We start from the raw sequence: 23,979 nt of genomic DNA, 5'->3' as shown, positions 1-23,979 counted from the left end.
GGGAGCATTCCTGCTCATCTCTGGACCCCCTCACCCAGCAAAGCGCCAGGCCCACAGTAGGCACTCAGCTGCTGGTAGTGGATGAAGTCCCACATCGGAGGGGCTGACCGCTGGGAGATAAGGACAGCCCTGCACTCCAAGGCTGGGAGTTCCCGAAAGTCTTTTCTAATAGCACTGCAGAGAAAAAGACCAAAACATTTACAAATCATGCTTTTAGTGACATCGCCAGTGGATTTTGGTCTTAAAAGCTAGAGCTGCGCATTAATAAAGACGTTCTAAGGGCCTGTTATGCTCTAGGCTCTCGGTTGTTGTTGAAACTTACACTGCTGATGTCAGTGTGACATGAGGGGCACCAGGTGGCCTGTCCCAAATTGTGCTCCCACCACCATCGCCACCCAAACCCTGGATTCTCTACAGTCACTAAAGGTCCAGATAGCAGAGCCCACTCTTGGCTAAAATGTCTCTGTTTCCTCTGGGGTTAAGACTAGCGAACCCCTGCCTGCTGAGTTCATTAGCATAAAGTAGAATACAGAATTAGAGACGGTCAGAGTTGGAATCTCTCAGAGATGTGGTCCAGCCCCTTCACACACAGGTGATGAGATTAAGGTCCAGAAAGGACATGTGACTTACTTGCATCACCCAGCACGTTGAATGAAATCGAAAAATAGCAATGACGACAGAACTTCCTGGAGTGTAAAGCACTTCTTGGAGACATGAGTCTTCCATGCACTCCACAGATGTAGTGACCTTTGTTAGGCTTGGACAGTCTGAAAATGGGATTATGTCCCATGAGAGGCGCTTCATGCTTTTACTATCGAAGGCACAGCATCACTGAAAACCAAGTTGAATTGTTCTTCACAATCGAGTATTACTCATTATAATCAGGTGGTGATGATGATGTGATAAAGGGGGAAGTATCCCCTCCATCATTTGGCCAGCTACGATTCTAGTGACGTTAACAGGTTGCACGTTCAACCTTTGCCTCTTAAAAGGAGACCTGGTGCCTCCTGTGACCCCTTCTCACTCATGAACCCGAGCGGCCTCACTGCCTTTCCTCCTCTAACAGGGGGCATCACGCATTGAGTCTCCAAGCCAAACAATCTGATTCCTCTAGCTTTTATTTAGATCACCTATTTCTAGGATCTGAAAGCAAACCATGCACTACTTCCCAATCGTTAAGCCAAATTTTCTTGATGACAGACCCCTGTGCAGAAAAGAACGGCTCTAGAACAAGTCTTCTGGGAGACTGATGACTCTTGCCCAGTATCGCTGGGCACAGGTGTAGGGGAAACATGTGTTTCATTCCACGTGGTGGGGGCTGCTGTTGCACAACATTCCTAGCCTCTCCCCTCCCCCCGGGGAGGGCAGGGTTTGTAAAGAGAACCTGACCTGCAAAGCCCAACCCTTTCCTTCCTTTTTCCTCATGGGAACAAACGACCTGCTCCTCCTTGTGGCAAGTTTTCCAGAGGCAGGTCCCTGTGGGGAGTCCTGCAGAGGTCCTGGGCCACCTGCCACTACTACTGGCTGATAGTAATGAGAACAGCTAGTCCTGACTGAGAACTCACCACGTGACAGTAACTATTCTAAGTGCTTCCATGTATTAACTCATTTAATCTTTACAACAACCCTGGCAGGTAAGTACTGTAGTTGTCCCCACTTTACAAATGAGGAAACTGAGTCTCCAGAGGATAAATACCTTGCTCAGATCTCTCAGTTTGTAAAGGGTGGAGCTGGGAATGGAACCCGGGCAATCTGGCTTTAGAACCCTCTCTCTTAACAATGAAATCTATCTAACTCTGGGGTTTAGAAACCAAGATTAGATGTATGGACAATACATGTGACATCTTGGACTCTTTTTCCCAGGCTGCCTGTCGGCCTGGATCCGACCCCACCAGCCAGGCTTTGCTGCTGTCTGCGTGACCTGTTCTCCTGCCGCTTCTCAAGTCCCCACCATCCAGGCAGAACTAACCTCTCCCTTGTCCCAAGCTGTCACATCAGAGAAAATTCAAAAATAAAACAAACCATTACGTTTTTCAGGTTAGGTCTTGTTACCACTACAGAATTCTCTTTGATATTTTACACGTATTTATCTAAATGTGCTTGCATGTGAATCCTTAGCATGGCTGAAGCTTCGGCTTGTCTCTTCAAGAGGAAACGCATAAGGAAAAATTAGGAAGAGTCTTGTAATTACAGAAAAGGGGCTGGACATGGTTTTCTAGGGGGAGAAAAGAAAAACAATTACTGATTTACTTACAAGAGGAAGGAGAGCTAGAACAGAAACCAAAGTGGGGTGGGGGGAGCCACAGGGCAGGAGGCCACACACGCCAGTGTCACCCTTTCCCTTGACCTGACTCCCAAAGACATCTTTACTGATGAACTTGTGAAAGGCCGGAGGCAAGTGTGTAACTTTTGTCGGTAAAGGGCGGAAGTTATTGTCTTGATTTACACAGGCAGGACTGAGCCAGCACAGCCGGAAGTCAGAATGTGGAAAGAAAGCACAGGCGTGGGGAAAGAGAGAAGCAGAAAAAAAGTAAACTGCCGGGAGTGGGGGCAAGGAGGCCCTGCCCTCTCAGAGGCTGTGAAGCAGGGGTTCAAGATCTCCAAAACACCACGAGGCTTCAGTGTTCTGCTTAAGAGAAGCTGACACTTGCTTTACCATTTTCATCCAACCTTCAGGTTTAAATAATCACCATCTGAACTTTCAGAAGTTTATTATATACCTGCAGAACACCAGGAATATATATGTAGATTATATACTATATAGCAGTATAAAAACTGCTATAAAAGCTCCTTATAAATCATAGGGCTGTAAATGTTCGGGAACTACTACTTTCCACCATGCCAGGAAGATGCGCTTCTTTCCTGATGTTAATTAAGGTTTTGAAGGGGAAGCAGATGCCCTATCTCCTTCATTAACCTGCAGTTCATACCATTCACAGTCTGAAAGTTGATCCTTATTTCTAGCCAGAACTCTTCCAGCCACAATTTTAGCACATTATATCTGGCTCTGATCCAGAAGATAGTGAAACAGAGTCGGCCAATTTCCTCTATACAGTAATTCTCCCTACTCATGAAGAATGCCCATCCTTCCTTTAGTTGCTTCAGATCTAATAGTCATAAAACTCTTCTACCTTTACCCAATAGCTGTGATTTTTTTCCCAGCGCTGGGAATGCCAGTGCTGTGATCCATGTACAGTCGATCCTCAGGACTTGTGGATTCTGTATTTGTGAATTCACATACTCACTGAAATTTATTTGTAACCCCTAAATCAATATCCATAGTGCCTCTCCTCTCCACTTAGCTGCAGGAACGTGCAGGGCAGTGAAAACTTTGAGTTGCCCTACGTGCACGTCCCAGCTGAAGTCAGACAAGGTGACCCCCTGCCTTCTGGTTTCAGCTCTCAGGCCATTAAACATGTGTCCTCTCATAGTCTGTTTGGTGTCACGCTTTTTCACATTCTGCACTTGTTGGTGATTTCTCTGTTTAAAATGTCCCCCACATGCTGAAGTGCTGTCTAGTGGTCCTAAGTGCAGGACGGCTATGATGTGCCTTAGGGAGAAAAATACATGTGCTAGATAAGCTTCATTTGGGCATGAGTTATGGTGCTGTGAGTTCAATGTGAACTAATAGTATATATTAAATAAGGTGTCTTTAAATAGAAACACACAAAATAAGCCTGTGCATTGATGGGTTGATGAAAATATTGTGACCAGCGACTCACAGGAATCTAATGCTGAATTTCCTCCAGGTGCAATGGCTCAGTATTCACCAATTCAGAGTTCACAGTGACTTTTTAGAACATAACCACCATGAATAAGGAGAACTGACTGTCTTCCTACGTTCTCTCTATTCTTAAGTATCACAGCTTGAAATAACACCCTATTAACAGTGTGATTAGTGGGAAGCATTGCAACATATTTTAATCCACTGTAGTCATTATTCTCTTTGATGTTCAAATTGTCCCATCTTTGGACAATTGGAGCCTCCTACAAGCTGCCTGAATCATTTTACACGACCCCATTAATTCTCAGTAGCTTCCTTGTTTTCTGGACACGACAAAAAGTCCCAGGCTCATATTACACATTTCTTGCTCTAGGCCTGGAACGAATCATTTCTTTAAGGAGCTTGGTTCCTTTTAGTCTGAACTGGAGTTAAAGATCGCTTCTCAGCCTTTTGGCTAAGATCAAGTGAACTGGAGTTAAAGAAAAGGAATGAAATGTGGAGGACAGCTGACCACTGACTTCCCAGGGCCCAGGGCTTGGCCCTTACATCAGCACTCTGAAGTCGGAAGCTTTCTGACAACCTGTGGTGACAACCAGAGGTCTCTTGCTCTGATGACTCTTCCATGTGCCCACTGCCTCTATATTTAACACTCTACCCTGTGTAACTTCCCAACCAGGGGGTAACCTGACCTATGTTAATTCTGAAAAGAAATCCTAGGTTGGCACAAAATAGAAGTTACTCCATTGCCGTGTGAGATGAGAGGGAGGGGGCTGTGCACAGTGAGCCCTCTGCTCCCGGGCCTAGGGCCCAGTCACTGTGCCGTTTCTTCAGGGATGGTATCATTCCAGTGAACCCAGCTTGGAGGAGGTCTGCTAATCTGTCTCAGTGTCATCTTCTGTCAGACAGTTTAGAAGTGGGATCACTGGGCTAGTTACAAAGAGGAAGAACTGGGGGCATGGTGCAGAGGGGTTAGGAGAGCTGGATTTAGAACCAGACTTGGTCTGAACCCTGGCTCTGCCCCTTGTAAGTCACATAAACTTTCCAAGTTTCGAGTTTCTCTTCTATAATGCGGACAACGATAATCTCATCACACGCCTGTTTGGAGCTAGTATCCACAGTGCTAGTAGGTGCTCAAGGTACGGGAGCAATTACTATTCATGATAAGGAGCAGAAGACAGGAGCATAACAGTGATGAAGTGCACAGGTTTTAAAGTCAAAGAAACTTGATTCAGGGTGGGAGGGTATAGCTCAAGTGGTAGAGAGCATGCTTAGCATGCACTAAGGCTCTGAGTTTAATCCCCAGTACCTCCTCTAAAAATAAATAAATGAATGAACCTAATTACCTCCCCCCTCAGAAAGAAAAAAAGAAAGAAAGAAAGAAAGAAAGAAAGAAAGAAAGAAAGAAAGAAAGAAAGAAAGAGAGAGAGAAAGAGAGGAAGAGAGGAAGGGAGGGAGGAAGGAAGGAAGGAAACGAAACAAAACTTGATTCAAATCCCAGCTTCACCTCTTACCAATGTGACATCAGACAAGTTACTGACTGCTCCTGGGTCTCCTGGGTTTCCTCACCTGTGAAAAGAAAATGAAAATTCCTACTTTCATAGAATTGTAAGGATTAAATTAGATACTGTATATGACTTGCTTAGCACAATGAGTCAATAAATAGTGATGATGATAATTGAAAGGCAACATGAGGCATCCAATTGAGAGCCAGCCCTTCTCTACTCCCCAGAGAATCATGACAGGGCCATCCTAGAGTGCAGGTAGGGGAGCATAAGTTTTGGTGAAAGTGACAATCCTATAAACAACTTTTAGGACTGTCTCCCGTTATATCCCACAAGACAGCAGCTCCTCTGGAAGGTCATGACAGGGACAGAATTCTAGACATCATGGGGAACAAGCTGAAATAATTCAGCAGCATAATGCCGAAAACGGGAGGGGCAGGGCCAGAAGTAGCCAAGAAATGTATGGGAAGATGCACTTGGTGAATAAGGCAGAGCATCTTTTCATAATTCATGTATTTCTTGATCATTTGTTATCTTGCTGTCCATAAAATACCTGTTAATGTCTTTTGCTCATTTTTCTAGTGAGTCATTTGTCTTTTTCAACTTGAACAGTAAATCAAGTCCTCCCAACTTGTTTTTCTTCTTCAGTATTGTTTTAGATATATTTGGCTACTTGCCTTTCCATTTAAGTTTTAGAAACAGGGTGTTATGTTTCACCAAAAAATCCTGTTGGGATTTCTACCAGGATTTCATTGAATCAATAGGGGAAGGACGCATGCCTTGATATTAGTGAGTCTTCCTATCCACAAAGAAGGGATGTCTCTCTGTTTAAACAGGTTTTCTTTAGTATCTGTTAATTAACTTTAAAAATTTTTTTTCTTGATAAAGGTCTTGAACATCCTTTGTCAGATTTATTCCCAGGAATCTTCTGTTGTTGTTGTTATTTTTATAAATGGCATCTTTCTTAAAATTGAACTCCATTTCTCAGACATAAATGCACATTTTGACCTTTTCTCTTATATCCAGTATATATACTAAACTGTTAGTAATTCTAATAATTTGATTGTTAATCCCAAGTTATTTGTCTATAGAGTCTATGTTTCTGTACAGATGGTTAAGTTACTTGCAAATAATGGCAGGGCTGTCCAGTATGTTATGCACAACTGTATTCAGCAGCCTAATTCTTGGTTTATTATACTAGGTAACCCCTCTAGCATAACTTTAATAATTAAAGAGGTGGGAGGCATCTTCCTCGGGATCCCAGTTTTAAAGGGAATATTCTTAATGTTTAACTGCTGAATAGATTTTCTATAGATTTATTTGTAGAAACAACTTATCACTAAGAAAGTTCTCCTCTACTCCTTCTTTGCTAAGTTTCTTTTAAATCGTAAATTGTTGTTGAACTTTATCAAATATTTTTTCTGCATGTATTGAGGAAATCATGTGATTTTCCTTCTTTAAAGAGTTAACATACAAAATCACATTAAGAGTTTTCCAATATTGACCCCTTGCATTTTTAGACTAAAATAAACTTAGAATGTATTGTCTTTTTATATACCACTGAATTTTGGTTTACAAATCCTTTATTTAGGTTTTTGCATGTATGATCATTAGTGAGACTGACATTATTTCCCTTTCTGGTGCTGTCCCATTTTGGTATCAAGGTTATGATTAGCCTCCTAAAATGAGTAGGGAAAGTTCTTTCTTCTGTTCTGTGAAAGAGATTGTATAAGATGAAAACAGTATTTCTTAAATACTTGGTAGAATTTTGCCAGTGTTTTTTTTAAGGGAAGATTTTTATTTATTGATGCAAATGCCTAAATAATCATGGAATCATTTGAAATTGTTTTCTTCTTGAGTCAGTGGTAATATTTATTCTTCTAGGAATTTTTAGTGAATACCTTCATCTCTTAAAAAAAAAGCTTTTTTTTTCCCCGTCTAAAGTCAATCATCTTGGATATTAATGTGGGTACAACAGTTTGGGGGACAAGTTTTTGCTTGATATATACTTTTTTCATTCTTTTACTTCCAACATTTCTATGTCCTGATGTCTCGGGTGTGTTTCTTATAAACCATTTATAAAAGCTTTTTTTAAAAGCCAATCTGTAAACTTTCATCTTTTAACTGGAGATTTTAGTCTATTTACATTGATTATGAGCACTGATATACTTTGGGTTTATGTCTATCAGCTTAACCACAACTTTTCTGATTGTATTGCTTTTGAAATGCTCCTATTCTCCTCTTTATGTCCTTTAAAAAATGTGATTAAAAAGAGAGGGGGAGGTATAGCTCAGTGGTAGAGTGCATGCTTAGCATGCATGACGTCCTGGGTTTAATCCCCACTATCTCCATTTAAATAAACAAGTATGTAAATCTAATCCTCCCCCCCAAATTTTGATTAAAAAGTGCTTTCTCTCTTTTTTTTTTTCCTTTCTACTAGTTTGGAAGTTACTATCTCTAATTTTTCAGTGGTTGCCCTGAATTGTTAACATACATATTTATCTTGACAAAGCCTGAAATTGATCAATAACATTATTTTTCTCACAAATAATGAGGATCCTAGAGCACTTGAAATACTCCTAATATGCTATTGTTGTTCAGAATTTTAGCTCTATCTTTATTTTTCAAACTTAAAAATTAGAAAATATTATAATTTTTCAATATTTGCTTAGATTTACACACATTTTCTAATTTCTTTGTTTACTGTTCCTCTTGAGACTTAGAATTTTCGTTCTAGAATAATTTTACTTTTTCCTAAAGTGCATTGTTTAGAAGTTCCTTTAGTAGGGGGTCTATTTGTAGTAAGCATTTTCAATTTTTATCTGTATGAAATTTGCTATCACTCTTAAAGTAGCTTTCATGAGTAATTAGACCTAGGTTGATTCTCAGTACTGCCCTCTGGCTTCCATTGCTGTTGAAATCAGCAGACATTCTAATTAGTATCCCTTAAGAGACTATCTGCCTTTTCTCTCTGACTGCTTTTAAGATCTTCTCTCTGTCTAGGGTATTCTGCAGTATCACTATGTTGCGTCTAAACATATATTTCCTTATATTTTTCCTGCTTAGGATTCACTGGGATCTTGAATCTGTGGACTGGAGTCATTGGTCAATTGTAGAAAATCTCTTAAAATGTTAATTCTCCCCATATTTTCTATTATCTTCTTCTATACCTCCAATTAAATATATGCTGAACTTACCTTGGTCTATTCCACATAGATCTTAGCCTCTTTTTTCCCCCTTTTAAAAAAATGTTCCCATCTGTTTGATTCTCTGTGTGGTATTCCAAGTGGTTTTTTTCTGATCTAGCTTCCAGTTCACTAATTCTCACTTCAACACCACCTAATCCAATTACTGAATTATTAAGTTTCAATGTGTGAACATTAATTGGATTCTGGTTCAAAAAGTAAAAGCAGCTATAAAAGACATGTGGGGAAAGACCCCAAAAATTAGCATATGGATTTGGATCTTGAATAATATTAGAGAGTAATGGTTAATTTTCTTAGTGATAGTGGTACTATGGTCAGTAGGAGATTGTTCTTGTCCGTAGGAGATGCCTGGTGTAGCCTAAGGAAACTCCTAAGTATTTAGGTGTAAAGTGCCATGATACCTACAACACTCTTTCAAACGGTTCAGCAAAAAACCAAGCTCTATATACACATATATAGATAGATAAAACAAAGAGAGCAAAATGTTAACAACTGTTCAGTCTAGATGTAGGCTATATGGGTATCCATTCTTTAAACTCTTCTATAAGTTTGAAATTTTTCACAACAAAAATCTAGAAACTGGGATAGCTGATGAAAAAGAATACAAAAAGGAATATATATGTGTGTGTGTATAACTGAATCACTATGCTACATGTCAGAAATTAACACCACATTGTAAATTGACTATACTTCAATTTAAAAAACTGGGATAGCTGTAATTAACATTTCAATAACAAGGTTAAAATATAAAATTAAGGAGAAGGGAGGAAGGAGGGAAGGAAGGAAGGAAGGAGAGAGAAAGAGAAAGGAAGGAAGAAAATAACTAAGAGAGAAACGTAAAAGAAATAAGAGTAGAAGAATAGCCCAGAACTAAGACAAAAATCTCTCACTGAGTGCTCAGCACAAAGAATTTAAAAAATAAACAAACTCATATCAAGGCACACAAATGTGGTTTTTGGAATTGGGGTGAGGGGTTTCTAGGGAGAGAGGGAGGGGGAGAAAAACCCTAAAAGTTTTCAGAGGGAAGAGATAGGTCACATAGAAAGGAAAGTTCATCAAAACTGCATCATACTTCTTAATACCAGATGCTAGGAGCAATGAAACAATGCCTTAAAATTTCTGAAAGAAACTGGTTTTCGACTTTAAAAACCTAGCAAAAGTAGAAAAGAGATAGAGTTAGACAGGGAAGGACTCAGGTGGTTTACCTCCCATCCACCCATTCTAGGAAGCTGCAAGTTGTGTGCCAATAAAATCAAAGAGTAAGCCAAAGACTTCTGGAAACAGAATTCCACCCAGGAGAAGGGCAGTCAGCCCCAGGCCACTGCTTCAGACCTGGAGCGCAGGTGGTCTGGTCTGCAGGGGAGAAGGAGGCTGCAAAGAGGGACCCAGGGTCGGGGGGCAGTAGAACTGCCAGGTTGTCTACATATTTGTAAAAACTACTGCTGAGAAAAAGAATTGATTGATAGAAAAACAAGGGAATTATTAAGAATAAAAGAAAAGAAACATTTAGACAGAAAGGAAATGAAACACAGCATACCATATTTAGCTAAGAAGTGAACAATACTTACCTAAATATACTAGAGGAAATACTGAATTTCAATTTTTCTAAAATTTATGACAGAACTACTTTGGGAAGATGGTGGGCAGACAGCATCATGTGAGAAGCCAGTCTCATTCTCCAGAGTAGGAATTCTATTGATACTTTCTAAAAACAATAAATTAAAAATTAATAATATAAGCATGTCATTTGGAAATACAGAGATAAATACCAGAAGAAAGAGCAAAAAGAATTAAAAATGGCTGTCTTGGCGGGAGGGTATAGCTTGGTGATAGAGTACATGCTTAGCATGCACAAGGTCTTGGGTTCAATCCCCAGTACCTCCATCAAAAAAAAATTTAATTAACTAATTAATTAATTAATAAACCTAGTTACCTCTCCCCGCAAAAAAAAATTTTTTTTTATAAAGTGGCTGTCTCTGAGGAGAGGGATTTTCAGGGAAAGAGACTGCTATTCCTCTAGATAAATTTCATCTTGTTGGATTTTTTTTTACAACTGTGTTCATGTATAAACTGATTAAAAATTATGTCATAGAAGCACTGACCTCAAAAATTATTTTGAGCTGTTATAGTACCCTGTAATGCTAACATCAAGTATCAATGAACACAGACTCTCCTGGTGTGCTTGTGTAAATTGCAGAGTCCCAGACCCCTACCAAGGGTATTTAAATCCTTAAATCTGGGATGAGCCTTGGGAATCTGCATTCTAAACTGGCATCCCAGGTGATTCTGATGCAGGTAATCCAAAGGCCACCCTTTGAGAAGCATGGAGCAGACGAAGACTGACAAGAGTGAACAGGGAGACAGCATCCTCCAGGTGGGCAGGCTGCCAGACCTGATTTCCACCCGCGTCAGCTCCCTGCACTTAAATTCAAGTTGCCTGTTTAAGTATGGTGAAACTTTGAAAAAGCTGAGCTTTCTTGTGAATATAATTCTGACACACATTTATCCTCCTTCCCCACCCAGCGCATTCTCTGCCTCAAAGGTCCCAAACTCGCAACCATGCATGTCTGTTCACCGCCACTGGGACCCACTATAACAGCGACTTGCACTTGGTCCAGCTACTTCCCTCTGGGTCCCTCTCAGAGATTAGAGTCCCTAAAATGGCCAGTCAAGGTCTTTGGGGGGATGGGGCAGGGACATCAGGAGAATGAAGGCCTCATTAACCTCAGACAATGGCCTGGAGCAGATTCCTCCTATGCATTCAGCAGCCTGTATAGGATTAGTGTATACAGCATGTTTCGAAGGCCCCATGCTATATCCCATTGGCCGCCAGTGTTAAAGGCATGAATGCCTTTTGCTGAGGCAGAGCAAGCCTCTCTGTAACCATATTTTCTCTTTTTAAAGAAAGAATCCCAGCAAGGCTGATGGAGGTAGCCTGAAGGTCCGCAGGCCTTGTGGCCTGTCCTGGGGCTGTCGCCGGCTCTCCGCTCCCCTTGGCTCCCTCTCTGACTGGCATGATGTTGCCCCTTGACCGTGGGCTCAGGGGCCTCCAGCCAAAGCTGCTGACTCTGACCAGGGCCTTTCTCTGGGCTGTGTTCATTTGCATCGCGCCGCTGAGGGTGGAGGAGCTATATAGGCGCTGGCCCATTCACAGAGGATTAGGCCTGGGCCGAGGGCGCGGCAGGAGAGCGGCCGCAGCCAAGGCCCAGCCCCGCTCCCTGAGCGGTCACCATGCCCTACCTGCTGCCAGGGTTCTTCTGTGACCGCGTCATCCGGGAGAGGGACCGGAGAAACGGAGAGGGCAGCGCCACACAGCCCCTCAAGTATGAGGGGCAGGATTTTGTTGTGCTCAGACAACGGTGCCTGGCTCAGAAGTGCCTCTTTGAAGACTGTGTGTTCCCAGCAGGTGTTCAGTCCCTGGGCTCCCACGAGCTGAGCCAGAAAACCAAGATGAAGGCCATCACGTGGAAAAGGCCAAAGGTAGGGATGGGAGGGGGCTTCAGGGGACAGCTCCTGGGGACAGCTCCCGGGGACAGGAGGCCAAGGGGTCCAGAGCCTGAGGCTCTGAGCAAGTGGCTTATCGACATTTTCCTCCCCATGTGCCCCCCAGATACCTCCTTCCTTCCTCCTGGAACTGGAGCTGTTATTTTCTGTTCCTGAACTAGAAATAATGTAACACTTTATAGATCCCTGAGACTGTAAACATTTTTAAGAGAGCTAACGCACTGACTTAAATTCATAGTAAAATAGGAAGGAATAGTTGACTATCACGTCTCTTCTTGAGAGCAGGTATTTTGGGAGTGGGAGAGTGGAGCGGTTGGGAGGACCAGGCTCACCGCTTCCAGGAGAGTTCCGTGGAAGGTGGTGAACAGTTAGGAAACTGCTCCAGGAGGCTGCAGACTTGCCTTCTGGACTTTTTGCCTAAGGCTGGCTCATTAGTGACGTGTCACTTTTGTTTAAACAAAAACGTTTATGCTGACCAGCCACACTCCTTACGGGGGTGGGGGGGGGGCAAGTCTGCTCAAGGATACCTTACTGCCCTGCAGCTGAGGGGCACGTTTGTTTCAGCTGTGCTCAGCTGCTCTGTGCTGCTCTCAGTGGGGTCTTGGGACTACCTGCATCAGACTTACCTGGGAAGCCAGCTTAAAATGCAGATTCCCAGGGCTCATCCCAGACATATCTATAAATACTTCTATATGTAACTACCTGTATCTATAGTAAATAAAACATGAGTTCATGCTGACTTATACCAAAGTATTTCTCCATGTGTGTTATTGTAAATGGATTTTCCCCCCCAAATTCCAGTTGTTTATTGCTGGTATGTCAAAAAGCAACTGACTTTGATTTACTCACCTTCTATGTTGCAACTATATTATCCTTGCTTATTAGTTCCAGAAAGTTTTTTTTTCTTGTTGTTGTTTGTTTAGGGTTTTCTATACAGACAATTGTGTTATCTGTGAATGAAGACAGTTTATTTCTTCCTCTCCAATCCCTAAACATTTTATTTCCTTTTCTTGTTTTATTGCATTAGCTAGAACTTTCAGCATGATGTCCAATAAGAGTGGTAAGAGGAGATATTTTGACTTGTTCCTGATCTTAGGGGAAGGCTTCTAGTTTCTCAGCATGAGAATATAAATATGAAAATAGCCGCAGTTCTTTCATTTATACATTGTTTCTGAGTTGCTGATTTTTTTTGAGGATTTGGTGTCTGTTTTCATAAGAGATATATTGGTCTGCAGTTTTCCTTTACAATGTCTTTTTCTGGTTTGAGTATTAGGGTGATGCTGGCCTCACAGAATGAGTTAAAAAGTGTTTTCTCTGCTTCCGTTCTTCTGGATGATATCACAGAGAACTGGAATCATTTCTTCGTTGAATGTTTGGTATTATTCACCAGTAAAATCATCCGAATCTGATGCTGTCCTTTTTGGAGGGTTATTAATTATTGATTAAATTTCTTAATAGGTGTAGCCATATTCAGATAATCTATTTCTCACTGTGTCGCTTTTGGTAGTTTGCAGTTTGTGTCTTTCAAGAAATTAGTCCATTTTATCTAAGTTATCAAATCTGTGAGCATAGAGCTATATGTAGTCTTCCTTTATCATTCTTCTAATGTCCTTGGAATCAACAGTGGTGATGTCGTCTTCATTTTTGATGTTGGTAATCTGTATCTTCTCACTTTTTTTCTTGGTTAGCATAGCTAGAGGTTTATTAATTTAATTGACCTTTTCAAAAAAACTAGTTTTTGGTTTTATTGATTTTCTCCGTTTTGCTGTTTTTAATTTCATTGATTCTGATCTTGTTTCTTATTATTTCTTTTTCTACTTGCTTTGGGCTTAAATTTTTCTTCTTTCTCTAGTGTCCTGAGGTAGAATGTTGGTATTGCTATCAGGTCTTTTTTCCTTTCTAATATATGCACTTAATGCTATAAATTTCCCTTTAAGTACTGTTTTCACTGCATCCCACAAATTTTGATGTTATAGTTTCATTTTCATTTAGTTCAAAGTATTTTTAAACTTCTCTTGAAATTCCTTCTTTGACTAATGTGTTATTTAGACGTGTGTTATTTAATTTCCAAACAATGTGGGATTTTTCCAGTTATCTTGTTGTTATTGATTTCTAGTTTTGTTCCACTGTAGTCTGAAAACATACATTGTATGTTTTCTATTCTTTTAAATTTGTTGAGGTGTGTTTTATGGCCCAGAATGTGATTTGTCTTAGTGACTCTTCCATGTGACCTTGAGAGCAGAATGTGTATTCTGTTATCATTGGATGGAGTATTCTATAAACGTGAATTAGATCAAGTTGATTTATAGTGCCATTCAGGTCAACTACATCCTTACTGATTTTCTGTCTGCTTGATATATAATTACTGAAAGAGGGGTGTTAAAGTTTCCAACTATAATACAAGATTTTCTGTTTTTCCTTTCAGATATATCACTTTTTGCCTCACTCTTTTGACATTCTGTTGATAGGTGCATCCACATTTAGGACTGTACTTTTAGGAAAGGATTCCTTTATCACTGTGTAATGCATCTCTTTATCTCTGACAGTTTTCCTTGTTATGAAGTTGGCTTTGTCTGAAATTAATACGGCTACTCCAGCTTTCTTTTGATGAGTGTTAGCATGGTGTATATCCTTCTCTAGCTATCTGAGTCTTTACATTTAAAGTTATTTTCTTGTAGACAACATATAGTTAGGCCTTTTGAAAAAATCTATTCTCACAATCTCTATCTTGTAATTAATGTATTTAGGCTCCATTCACATTTAAATGATTATTATACGGGTTGGGTTATGTCTACTATGTTTGCAACTGTTTTGTATTTGTTGCAATTTTCTTTGTCTCTCCTCTCCTCCCTTTCCTGCCTTCTCTGGTTTTAAGTGAGTATTCTATATGATACCATTATCTCCTCTCAAATATATCAACTATCCTTCTTTTTTAAAAAGTCACTGATTATACTAGTGTTCCCAGTATACATTTACCACTAATCTAATTTCACCTCCAAATATCACATACCTTATCACAGAAAATTCCCAGTTCCTCCCTTCCTTCCCTCATGACATTGCTGTCATTCATTTCGTTTATCTGTACGCTATAATTACTCAACATATTGTTATTATTTTATTACTTTAAACAAAGTTATCTTCAGATTAAGAATAAGAAAAATAAAAATTTTATTTTACCTTTATTTATTCCGTCTCTGATGTTCTCCTTTTCTTTATGTAATGCCAGGATTCTGATCTGTATTTTCCTTCTTCCTGAAGAACTTCTTTTAACATTCTCTGCAAGGCAAGTCTGCTGGCCATTAATTCCCTGTGGTTTTATTTGTCTGAGAAAGTCTTTATTTCTCCTTTAGTTTTGAAAGATAATTGCTCTGCATAGAGAATGTTAGGTTGATGGGTTTTCTCTTTCATCGATTTAAATATTTCAGTCCAGTCTTTCTTGCTTGCATGGTTTCTGAAGAGAAGTCTGCTATAATTCTAGTCCTTGTTCCTCTAGAGAAAAGGTATTCTCCCCCTCTTGGCTTCTTTCAAGATTTTTTCTTTATATTTGGTTATCTGCAGTTTGAATATAATGTCTAAGTGTTGTTTTGTTTTTGTTTTATTTTGCTGGCCTTTATACTGCTTGATGTTCTTTGAGCTTCCTGGATATGTGATTTGGTATATGTCATTAATTTTGGAAAGTTCTTGGACATTATTACTTCAAATATTTCTTCTGCTGTGTTCTTTTTTTCCTCCAGTACTCTAATTATGCATATGTTGAACCTTTTGAAATTACCCCATAGTTCTTGGATGTTCTGCTCTGTTCTGTCGTTGTTGTTATATTTTTCTCTTTATATTTCACTTTGGAAAATTCCTATTGTCTCATCTTCAATCTCATTAATTTTTTTCCTTGTCCATGTCTAGTCTACTGATGAGCCCATCAAATACATTATAGTGTTTTTCATTTTATCATTTCCTTTTGATTCTTTTGAGTTTCCATCTCTCTGCTTATATTACCCATCTTTTCTTGAATGTTGCCTACTTTTTCCATTAGACCCTTGGACATACCAATCATAGTTATTTTAAATTCCCTGCCTGATAATTCCAACATCTATGTCATATCTGAATCTAGTTCTGATGCTTGCTTTACCTCTTCAGGCTACTTTTTGCCTTTTGACATCTCTTGTAATTTTTTTTTGCTGAAAGTCAAACATGTTGCTTTGGGTACTAAGAACTGAGATAAATAAGCCTTTGTCATGAGGATTTGTGTTAGCTGGCCAGGAGTTGTACTGCAGGTGCCAGAGTCTTCAAATTCCTTTAGTATCTTTGTTTCATCTCCTATCTTGACTTTGGGCTTTCCTAAATACCCCTCATTAGAGTTTGCATCTTGCCGCTCTTTCATCTATAAGTCACTATTATTACACTGGAGCCCTGTTGTGGTGGTGGTAAGTAGTGGAGGGGACAAGTTCTATAATCTATTGATTAAAGCTCTGTCTTTTAATGGGCCTCTCTCTCTGGGCTGTGACCTTCACACATGTTTCTCTGCTGGTGTAGCATTTCTCCTTAGATGAGAAAGGCTGGAGCGAGCCAGAGTATGAGTAATGCCCTTCCCCAACATAGGTAAGACTCTGCAAGTCTCCCCACCCCGCCCCCCCCCACCCCGTCACAGGGGGATCTTTCTTGGATCTTCACCATGAGAACCTGGTGGAATTTGGAGGTAAAAGCCATAAAAGGATGGGGGAATCCTCCCTCCCAAGGCTATGGCCTCTAGAAGTTTATCACTTTTGTGCTAATCCCAACTGAGCTTCTAGAAATTCATCAAAATTACCATTTAAGTTTTCCTTCCAGTTTCTGGCCAAGGCAGCTTCTGTTCCAGATAAGCAGATCTTGGCTGTAACTCTCTGGAATCACTTGTGTCTGTATTTCAGGGTGGTGGGTTGCCCTGCAACCTTGGTTCTCTGATGGGCCCAAGCTAAGTCATTGGTTTTCAGTTTGTTCAGCTTTTTCTTGTGGTAAGGACAGGAGTGATGACTTCCAGGCTCTTTACATGTTGGAGCTGAAACTGAAGTCCCCTACATGTGTCTACTTTAGTCCATCCTTTTAAATAGATGTTTTTGTTTATCTTATAATACATTATATGTTAGGATAATATACACACACCTAATTTAAAACTGCTAAGAATACTTACCCAGAGTTGCATGTTCAAAATATTTTAATGATGATCGTATACCAAAAAAAAAAAAGTTTGGAGACATTGTGCAAACCACAGCACTCAAAAACAGAGGAAATGGTCATCTGTTGCTAAGTGCTAGGAATCCATTATTTCCAGATCCCGTCTCCATGCTAAATTATTGCTAAATTATAGCTAAATTATGAAGGAGTAACCAGACGTCTTAGGTCCCCAATCTAAAATGACAGAGCTAGGACCATTCACCTTTTGTTGATCTTAATCAACAAAAACAGGTCTCAGGCACTCCAGGGGACACTTAAGCTGTGTTTATAAGTAAAGAAAGAGGGAAAGGTAGGTGGTAGGGAGGAGGTATCTAGGCAAATTAGGGCTGTTTTATGAATTAACCCTCAACAAGCTTGGTAACTGGCCCTCACCAAACAGGTATCTCTCATGAGGACAAACAGTTGGGGGTCTCTAGGCTGGGGGTGTCCAGGAGGGCAGGCAGGGATGATTTCCTATTTTTATTATATCTTTAAATCCCCCAGCCCTGTACGTACTTGGAAACTCAATTAATGTGTTGTGAATTTAGCTGAGGTAGTATTGAAAGTAAATCTTGGGGGATCTCTACTACCGCAAAAAATGTAACTCCATTCAAATACCTGGACCACCAAACAGATGGAAGAGATCAGTGCAGTTGCTGCTGCCCTTCCTAGTAGACATCCCTGGAACTGGTCACAAGTGTGGGGATGAGAAGTCCTTCTGAACCTACAGACACAAGGAGAGGAAGCTACACCTGTGACAACTAAAAATTGTAGCTAAAATTCTAGTATTTGAGTCACTTTATAATATAGTTCTTATAACAGGGGCCAAACATTCAGTAGTCAAATGTCTCAGCTGGCACGTAACAGACTACTAGCTTAAGCCAAAGAAAAGCTCATATAACATATTAAGTTGAATGTTCAAAGGTGATGGTTGGGTTTAGAAGCACTGAATCCAGGCCACAAACCATGTCATCAAGACCCAGTCCCTAATATTGTCTGTTTGTCTGTCTATCTATCCATCCATCCATCACCTCCGTCCTCTCCACCCACTCCCCCATCTGCTTCTTCTGAGCTGTCTTTATTCTCAAGCAGGCTAATTTCACAAAGGGGCAAAGATGGCAGCTTCAGGCTGACAGTCTACCAGCAAAGTGACTCCGGCAGAAGAGTGTACCTTCTTCCCAATAGTTACAGTAAAAATCTTGGCCCATATCTCATTGGCCCAGATTTGGTCATGTGCCCATCCCTGAACCAATCCCTCTCACTCTAATTGCCCCTAATCACCGTCTGGAGCTGGAGGGAAGGGAAGCCCACAGAACAGCAGGAGCTGACAGTGGGGTTGCTCCCCAGGTGAAAGTTGAACTGTGATGCCAGAAGAAGGGATAATGTATTCTCAGGAGGCAAAACACTGAGGAAACAAAAATAACATATGTCAACTATACCTTAATTGGTTTCTTCGTTTTTTAGGAAGAAGGAGTCTTGTCTGGCATAATGAAAGGTTTATATTTTCTTAGTGGGAAATGGTTTTTAAAGACCACATCCTGGACATTGACGTTCTCTTTACTACTAGATTTTTACTGCTTCTAGTTTTTTTGTTTTGCTTTGCTTTAGTGTGGAGAGATAGGAAGTTTTTCTTAGACAGACAAAAATAAATCTTGAGTTATATACCCAATTCAGCTTTAACATTACAGGGTTGCTACTTAAGTTACTCAATTTTATAATTTTACATATTTTCTTTTACACTAAAAATATCCTGTTCCTAATGACATCAATATAAGCTCTTATTTATTTTATCCTACATGTCAAAGTTTTGAAATAATAATATTATTTTTATTTATTATGATTCATATTTCTTTATGGTTTTGGTTTTTGACCTTAGGATATATCCCAAAAGGAATAAACAGCCCATTTTTTATATTTTATGTCACTTGAAATAATTCATTTTATATTATGTGGTCATGCCATCAATTTAATAAGCATTTAGGCTCCTTTTCTTCAGTTTGTTTTCAGCTTTTTCAGATTGACTTTTTAAACTGTCTTTTCTTTAATTTTGGCTTTTAATTCTGTAAAATTTACATGCTTCCCAAACAGTTATGGTCAGAGTTTTACTTCCATCCCTATTTTCACCCCCTTAATTCATCCCTCTCCCCATAGGCAACCTTTTTAAAAATCATTGTTTTGGGTTTATCCTTCCATTGCTTAAGAGTTTCAGAGGGGAGGTGTGTGTGGTGTGGTCTAAGCAGGGCTTTCCACCGGGCAGGAGGGATAGATCCCTGACTGCGGGGAGCTTCAGCTTGCTTGAGTGTGTTGTCCTGTTGTGAGGGAGTGGGGGGTAACACAGGGAAAGAGAGAGGGCTGTGTCACAGGGAGAGCAAGGCTTCTTGAAGCTGCGACATTCGGGTATTAAAACCAAAACACAGAATCTACAATTACTTCAAAAGTGAGAAAGTTAAAAAACAAAGCATGACAAATCCAAACAAAAACAAGAGCACCCTCTGTTGGCCTGTGTTGGGATGCACATAGTTGGTAGCACCTGGACTTGGAAACGGCTAAGGCCAGGGGTGTCACACTGGGTTAGGCTGAATGAAGGAATGCACCTCCAGCAGCTGGGGAGGACTTCGAGGCCCAGACCCAACTTACTCTTGGCTCTCCCCAGTTCTCAGGTCCTGTGGCCCCTGGGACATAGCTGATACTAAATATGTGTTACCACATCCTGAGGAGAAAGATCCTTATTTTCCCTCATGCACCACTTTTCCAGGCATAGAAAAAAAAGCAAGAGCCATGATTTCTATTGTCCCTTTGCCAAAGTTGTGACAGTAATGATACTGCCCTAACTCTCAAGATGCATCCATACTCAGACAGTATGTTAGCATCAGAGAGGAGTGCGGAACAATGGGAAAGGGAAGCCTGCATCTGGTTTCTCGCACTTACTAGCAGTGTGTCCTTGGGCAAGTTTCTTAACCTCTCTGAGCCTTGGCGTCCTTATCTGAAAAATAACATGGCAGTACCCAATTCACAGGCTGTCTTTGGAGGCTTACATGAGTCGTATGTGTAAAACTCCTGATACGCAATGCCGGTACTACATAATGGACCTCAGTAAATAGTAGCTACTACTACTACTATTATCATTTCCCTTTTGTTTCACAGGAAATTTGTGAGAATCCCCGATTTATCGTTGGTGGAGCCAACAGGACTGACATCTGTCAAGGAGATCTAGGTAGGAAATTCCTTCGGGTCATATCTAGCCAAACAATCAAAGGGTGATTAAAAAGTGTCATCCCTTTACAGGAAATAAAGGGACAATAATCTGATTTTGCTTTTAAGGAATTTGAGGGGGGCTGATAAATATTACTTTATACTCACATATCCAAGTGCTGGCAATTGCTTCATTTAATTTCTGTCCCTCTCACCTTTCTCATTAGTTCTTTGCCTTGTGTCACAGGAGCTATGTCTCATTCCACAGCCTCCTCTCCGGAGTCTCCAGGACACACACACACAACACTCAGCAAGACAAAAGCCCTGCTTTAACTGTACCTACCTTCCTTTAAAGAAGGGTCTGAAACTGTACCACGCGTGTCCCTTGGGCACGTGGAATCTATATGCTCACAAAAGTGCTTTTGTAACTTGAACCCTTGTTTAAATTGCCCCAGGATAGCTCCAGATTAGTCTTTCAATAAAGATGACATTTGCCACGTGGATGAGTATCCAATTTTCTGTCTGATTAGTTAGCTTGGCTGCTTCATTAGACCTTTCTCTCTCTCAGCGTCTTGTTTGGGAAGTATTATCTTTAGTGTGGACATCAGGAAAGTTCTGTGAAATAATGTTGAAGAGAACATCACCAGACACAATTTAAAACTTGAGGGAAAAGGAATTTGGCTACTTTGGCCCCAGAAGGAGAGGCTGAGGGGGCTTTGGATATCTGAGTTCCTGCGGAGCCCTGGCAAACTGATTATCTGGGCCTTCTAACCAACACTGTGTTTCAGAGGAGAGGCTGGCTACTTCGGGGAGGGGAGGGAGGGAGGGGATGGTGGCAACTCTCAGCCTCCCCTCTGCAGTCTCTAAGATGCTATCATATCCCACACAGGACAACAAAAGCCTCGCATAACTTAGCCTGTGCTCTGTTAATGTTCTAGGCCTGCCCCTTAGGCAGTCACACATATACACACACACACACACACACAGCGAAGTGTCACCTCCAACTACTTACCTACTTTCCTTACAATGCAAATCAGCGGGACTGATGACTCTCAGATGCTCAGTATCTGCCAAGGTCAGGAGGGGAAATGCACTCACATTGCAAAGATACGGGGCAGGCAGACTTCCTACAGGCATTAAAAAGAATGACCCAATTATGATCACCTACTGCTCCATCTCCACTGAGGTCCAAAAAGGAAGTGAGCTTATACTGCAGATGGAGGAATTACCTACATCCCTCAGAAAACCAGTCACGAGGGAGTCAGTTTCCCTGTTGATCGCATGGTCCAGGGACTGCCATCAAGCTCCTTCCCTGGGCTGACACGTCTCTAAGGTCAGGCCTGAAAGTAGGACAGTGAGCCCCCTTCTCCAGAGAAGTAGAGCAGCTGGTGGGGAGGGGGTCTCCTTTCGTGGAGGTGCAGGCCCTCCTGTGACCTCTGCCACGTGTTTGTCTGCAGGGGACTGCTGGTTTCTCGCAGCCATCGCTTGCCTGACCCTGAATAAGCGCCTGCTTTTCCGAGTCATACCCCATGATCAGAGCTTCACCGAAAACTACGCAGGGATCTTTCACTTCCAGGTGAGGTCATGGGAATGGAGCTAAGAGGGCCAGCTGCCGTCCACCCACCACTGTCTCCCGGCCTTGACTTCCCAGTGGCTCTAGGAAAGGTTCCACCCGCCCTCCTGGCCATGGCTGTGGGCAGGGACCCCCTCAGGCCTCAAGCCAGTGAGGAAGCAGTTGTTTATCTCTTCCTCCCGCCAAACCCCCACACCTTCCGCTAGGCCCAAGAAAGGCAGGAAGATATCCTGTTTGCCAGCTCGTGGTCTATTTTTGCCTCTCTAGCTGGCTGGCTGCCGTGTTGTTACCAGCAGCCCTTCTCAAGTAAGTCCCTAAGACACTGGACCTTTAGATTGTAAAGGAAATCCCGTCCACGACTGCAGCCCCTGTTTACCCGTGTCCCTTTAACACAGGCCTGTACCAACTCTATCACTCACCCTTTCTAGGCTTTGGAAGAAAAGTCTGGTTAATCTGGGGGCCAGGCTTCTGATCTGAACCAGAAATGAGTCTTTTGGTTCCAGAATCAATTCAGCCATTGGGAACTTTCTGGATCCAAATTGTCCTGGCAAAGAGCCAAACCCCGTGCTAGCCCAGAACTGAAGCGAGCTTCCTATGTGGGCATCTAGCAGGGGTTCTGAGGCATCAACCTGTCTACATCCCTGAAGGCTCCGAATGTCCTGGGGCTGACCCAAATTGTCAGTTGATCTTGTATCCCAAGACTCAGTAAAGGTCCCTGCAGGTTCAGGACCAGCGTCCTGCTGCCGTCTGAGCACGGGCAAGGCAGCTGGACTCTAAATGCTGTTTCCTCCCTATGCCACCTAGCCATTAGCTTCCCTCTTATATTTAAAAGTCTGACATCAAAGGACCATAAACACAAAGACCAGACAAATGTTTGCCGTCTTGTCCATAGGGGAGAAAATGTCATTAGAAGGGAATTAAACTATATTGGTTTTCTTCAGTCAAACTGACTTGTTCAAAAAAGAACATTGTCCAGAGATGAGATTATTGGACAGTGTTCCTGCTACAGCCAGAGTGTATTCTGGGCCACACTCCTCCTCCATGTCAGACTTTCTTCTTCAACAGCAACTTCTACCTTGTTTGTCATCAAGAAATACACAAATCATACATTGTCTTCACCTAGACCAGTAGTTTTCAACCCTGACTGCACATTAGAATCAGCTGAGACACCTAAAAATATTGACACCTAAGCCCCACCCCAGACCTACTGAGCAGGAGAAGGAAAATCTCAAGGCCTCAGATAAGCACAGAGCACCTACCAACCCCCATACTGAGCTGGACTGTGTGGAAGAGACAAGGTGGTCTGTAACTTACTTCCTGCCTTCAAGGAGCTCATAGTTCAGTTAGAGAAAGACTCACACACCCCAAACCCAGAATAATATGAACAAGCACCAAGATGCAGAGCAGAAGAAATGGGACGACTTTGGGATCAGAGAATTCTAAGGAATGTGGGGTAGGGACACATTTCCCAATGGTAATCTGAGGATGTGACTCTGTGCTTGACACTTCTGTGCAGTTCTGGCGCTATGGAGACTGGGTGGACGTGGTTATTGATGACTGCCTGCCAACTTACAACAATCAACTGGTTTTCACCAAATCCAACCACCGCAATGAGTTCTGGAGTGCTCTGCTGGAGAAGGCTTATGCTAAGTAAGGCAGCACTTTAGAGTGTGAGGCAGGGCTAGAGGCCAGGAGGTGGACTGCAAAACCCAGCCAAGGTCTCACTCGTGAGAGGAGGCATGTGTGTGTGTGTGTGTGTGTTTGTGTGTGTGTGTATTCAACTGTGCTGCAAAGTCAGAGAAGATCAGGTCCAGGCAACAATGACTCTCACTCCCACAACCACTAAAAGTAAAAATAAAGTATGTAGGACATCTTTAGCTTTGGCTTCCAACAGTTATCTCTTTAATCCTGCCTTCATGGTGGCACTGCAAGTCCTGGATCTGAGCATTATGTCTCTGGAGCCCTGATCCCAGAGTCTTGCTTGGCTCAACCTCATGAGCTCACAATGTATTAATAAAGCTATGTAATCTCTCAACTCAGAAGTGTCACCCCAGCTAATTAATGGCTTTAACGGAGGCCTCACCTCAGCTT

General features: G+C 41.5%; 1 protein-coding gene across 3 annotated transcripts in view; it reads left to right on the top strand.

The window, feature by feature from the left end:
* Positions 1-23,979, top strand: part of CAPN3 (calpain 3) — a 42,956-nt gene that overhangs the window by 1,834 nt on the left and 17,143 nt on the right. For 2 of the 3 annotated variants that reach the window (XM_072962612.1, XM_072962611.1), the window contains exons 2-4: positions 20,268-20,337; positions 21,773-21,891; positions 23,405-23,538. In XM_072962612.1, coding sequence (XP_072818713.1) covers positions 20,268-20,337; positions 21,773-21,891; positions 23,405-23,538 — 323 coding nt within the window. Of the gene's footprint in view, positions 1-11,663; positions 11,913-20,267; positions 20,338-21,772; positions 21,892-23,404; positions 23,539-23,979 lie in introns of those variants that run through there. The other variant, XM_072962613.1, reaches the window with a different exon arrangement.

The sequence above is a fragment of the Vicugna pacos genome, chromosome 6 (assembly GCF_048564905.1).
Source record: "Vicugna pacos chromosome 6, VicPac4, whole genome shotgun sequence".
Classification (NCBI taxonomy): Eukaryota; Metazoa; Chordata; class Mammalia; order Artiodactyla; family Camelidae; genus Vicugna; species Vicugna pacos.
The sequence above is the reverse complement of the archived record's forward strand: the minus strand, read 5'-3'. Positions and strand labels throughout refer to the sequence as shown.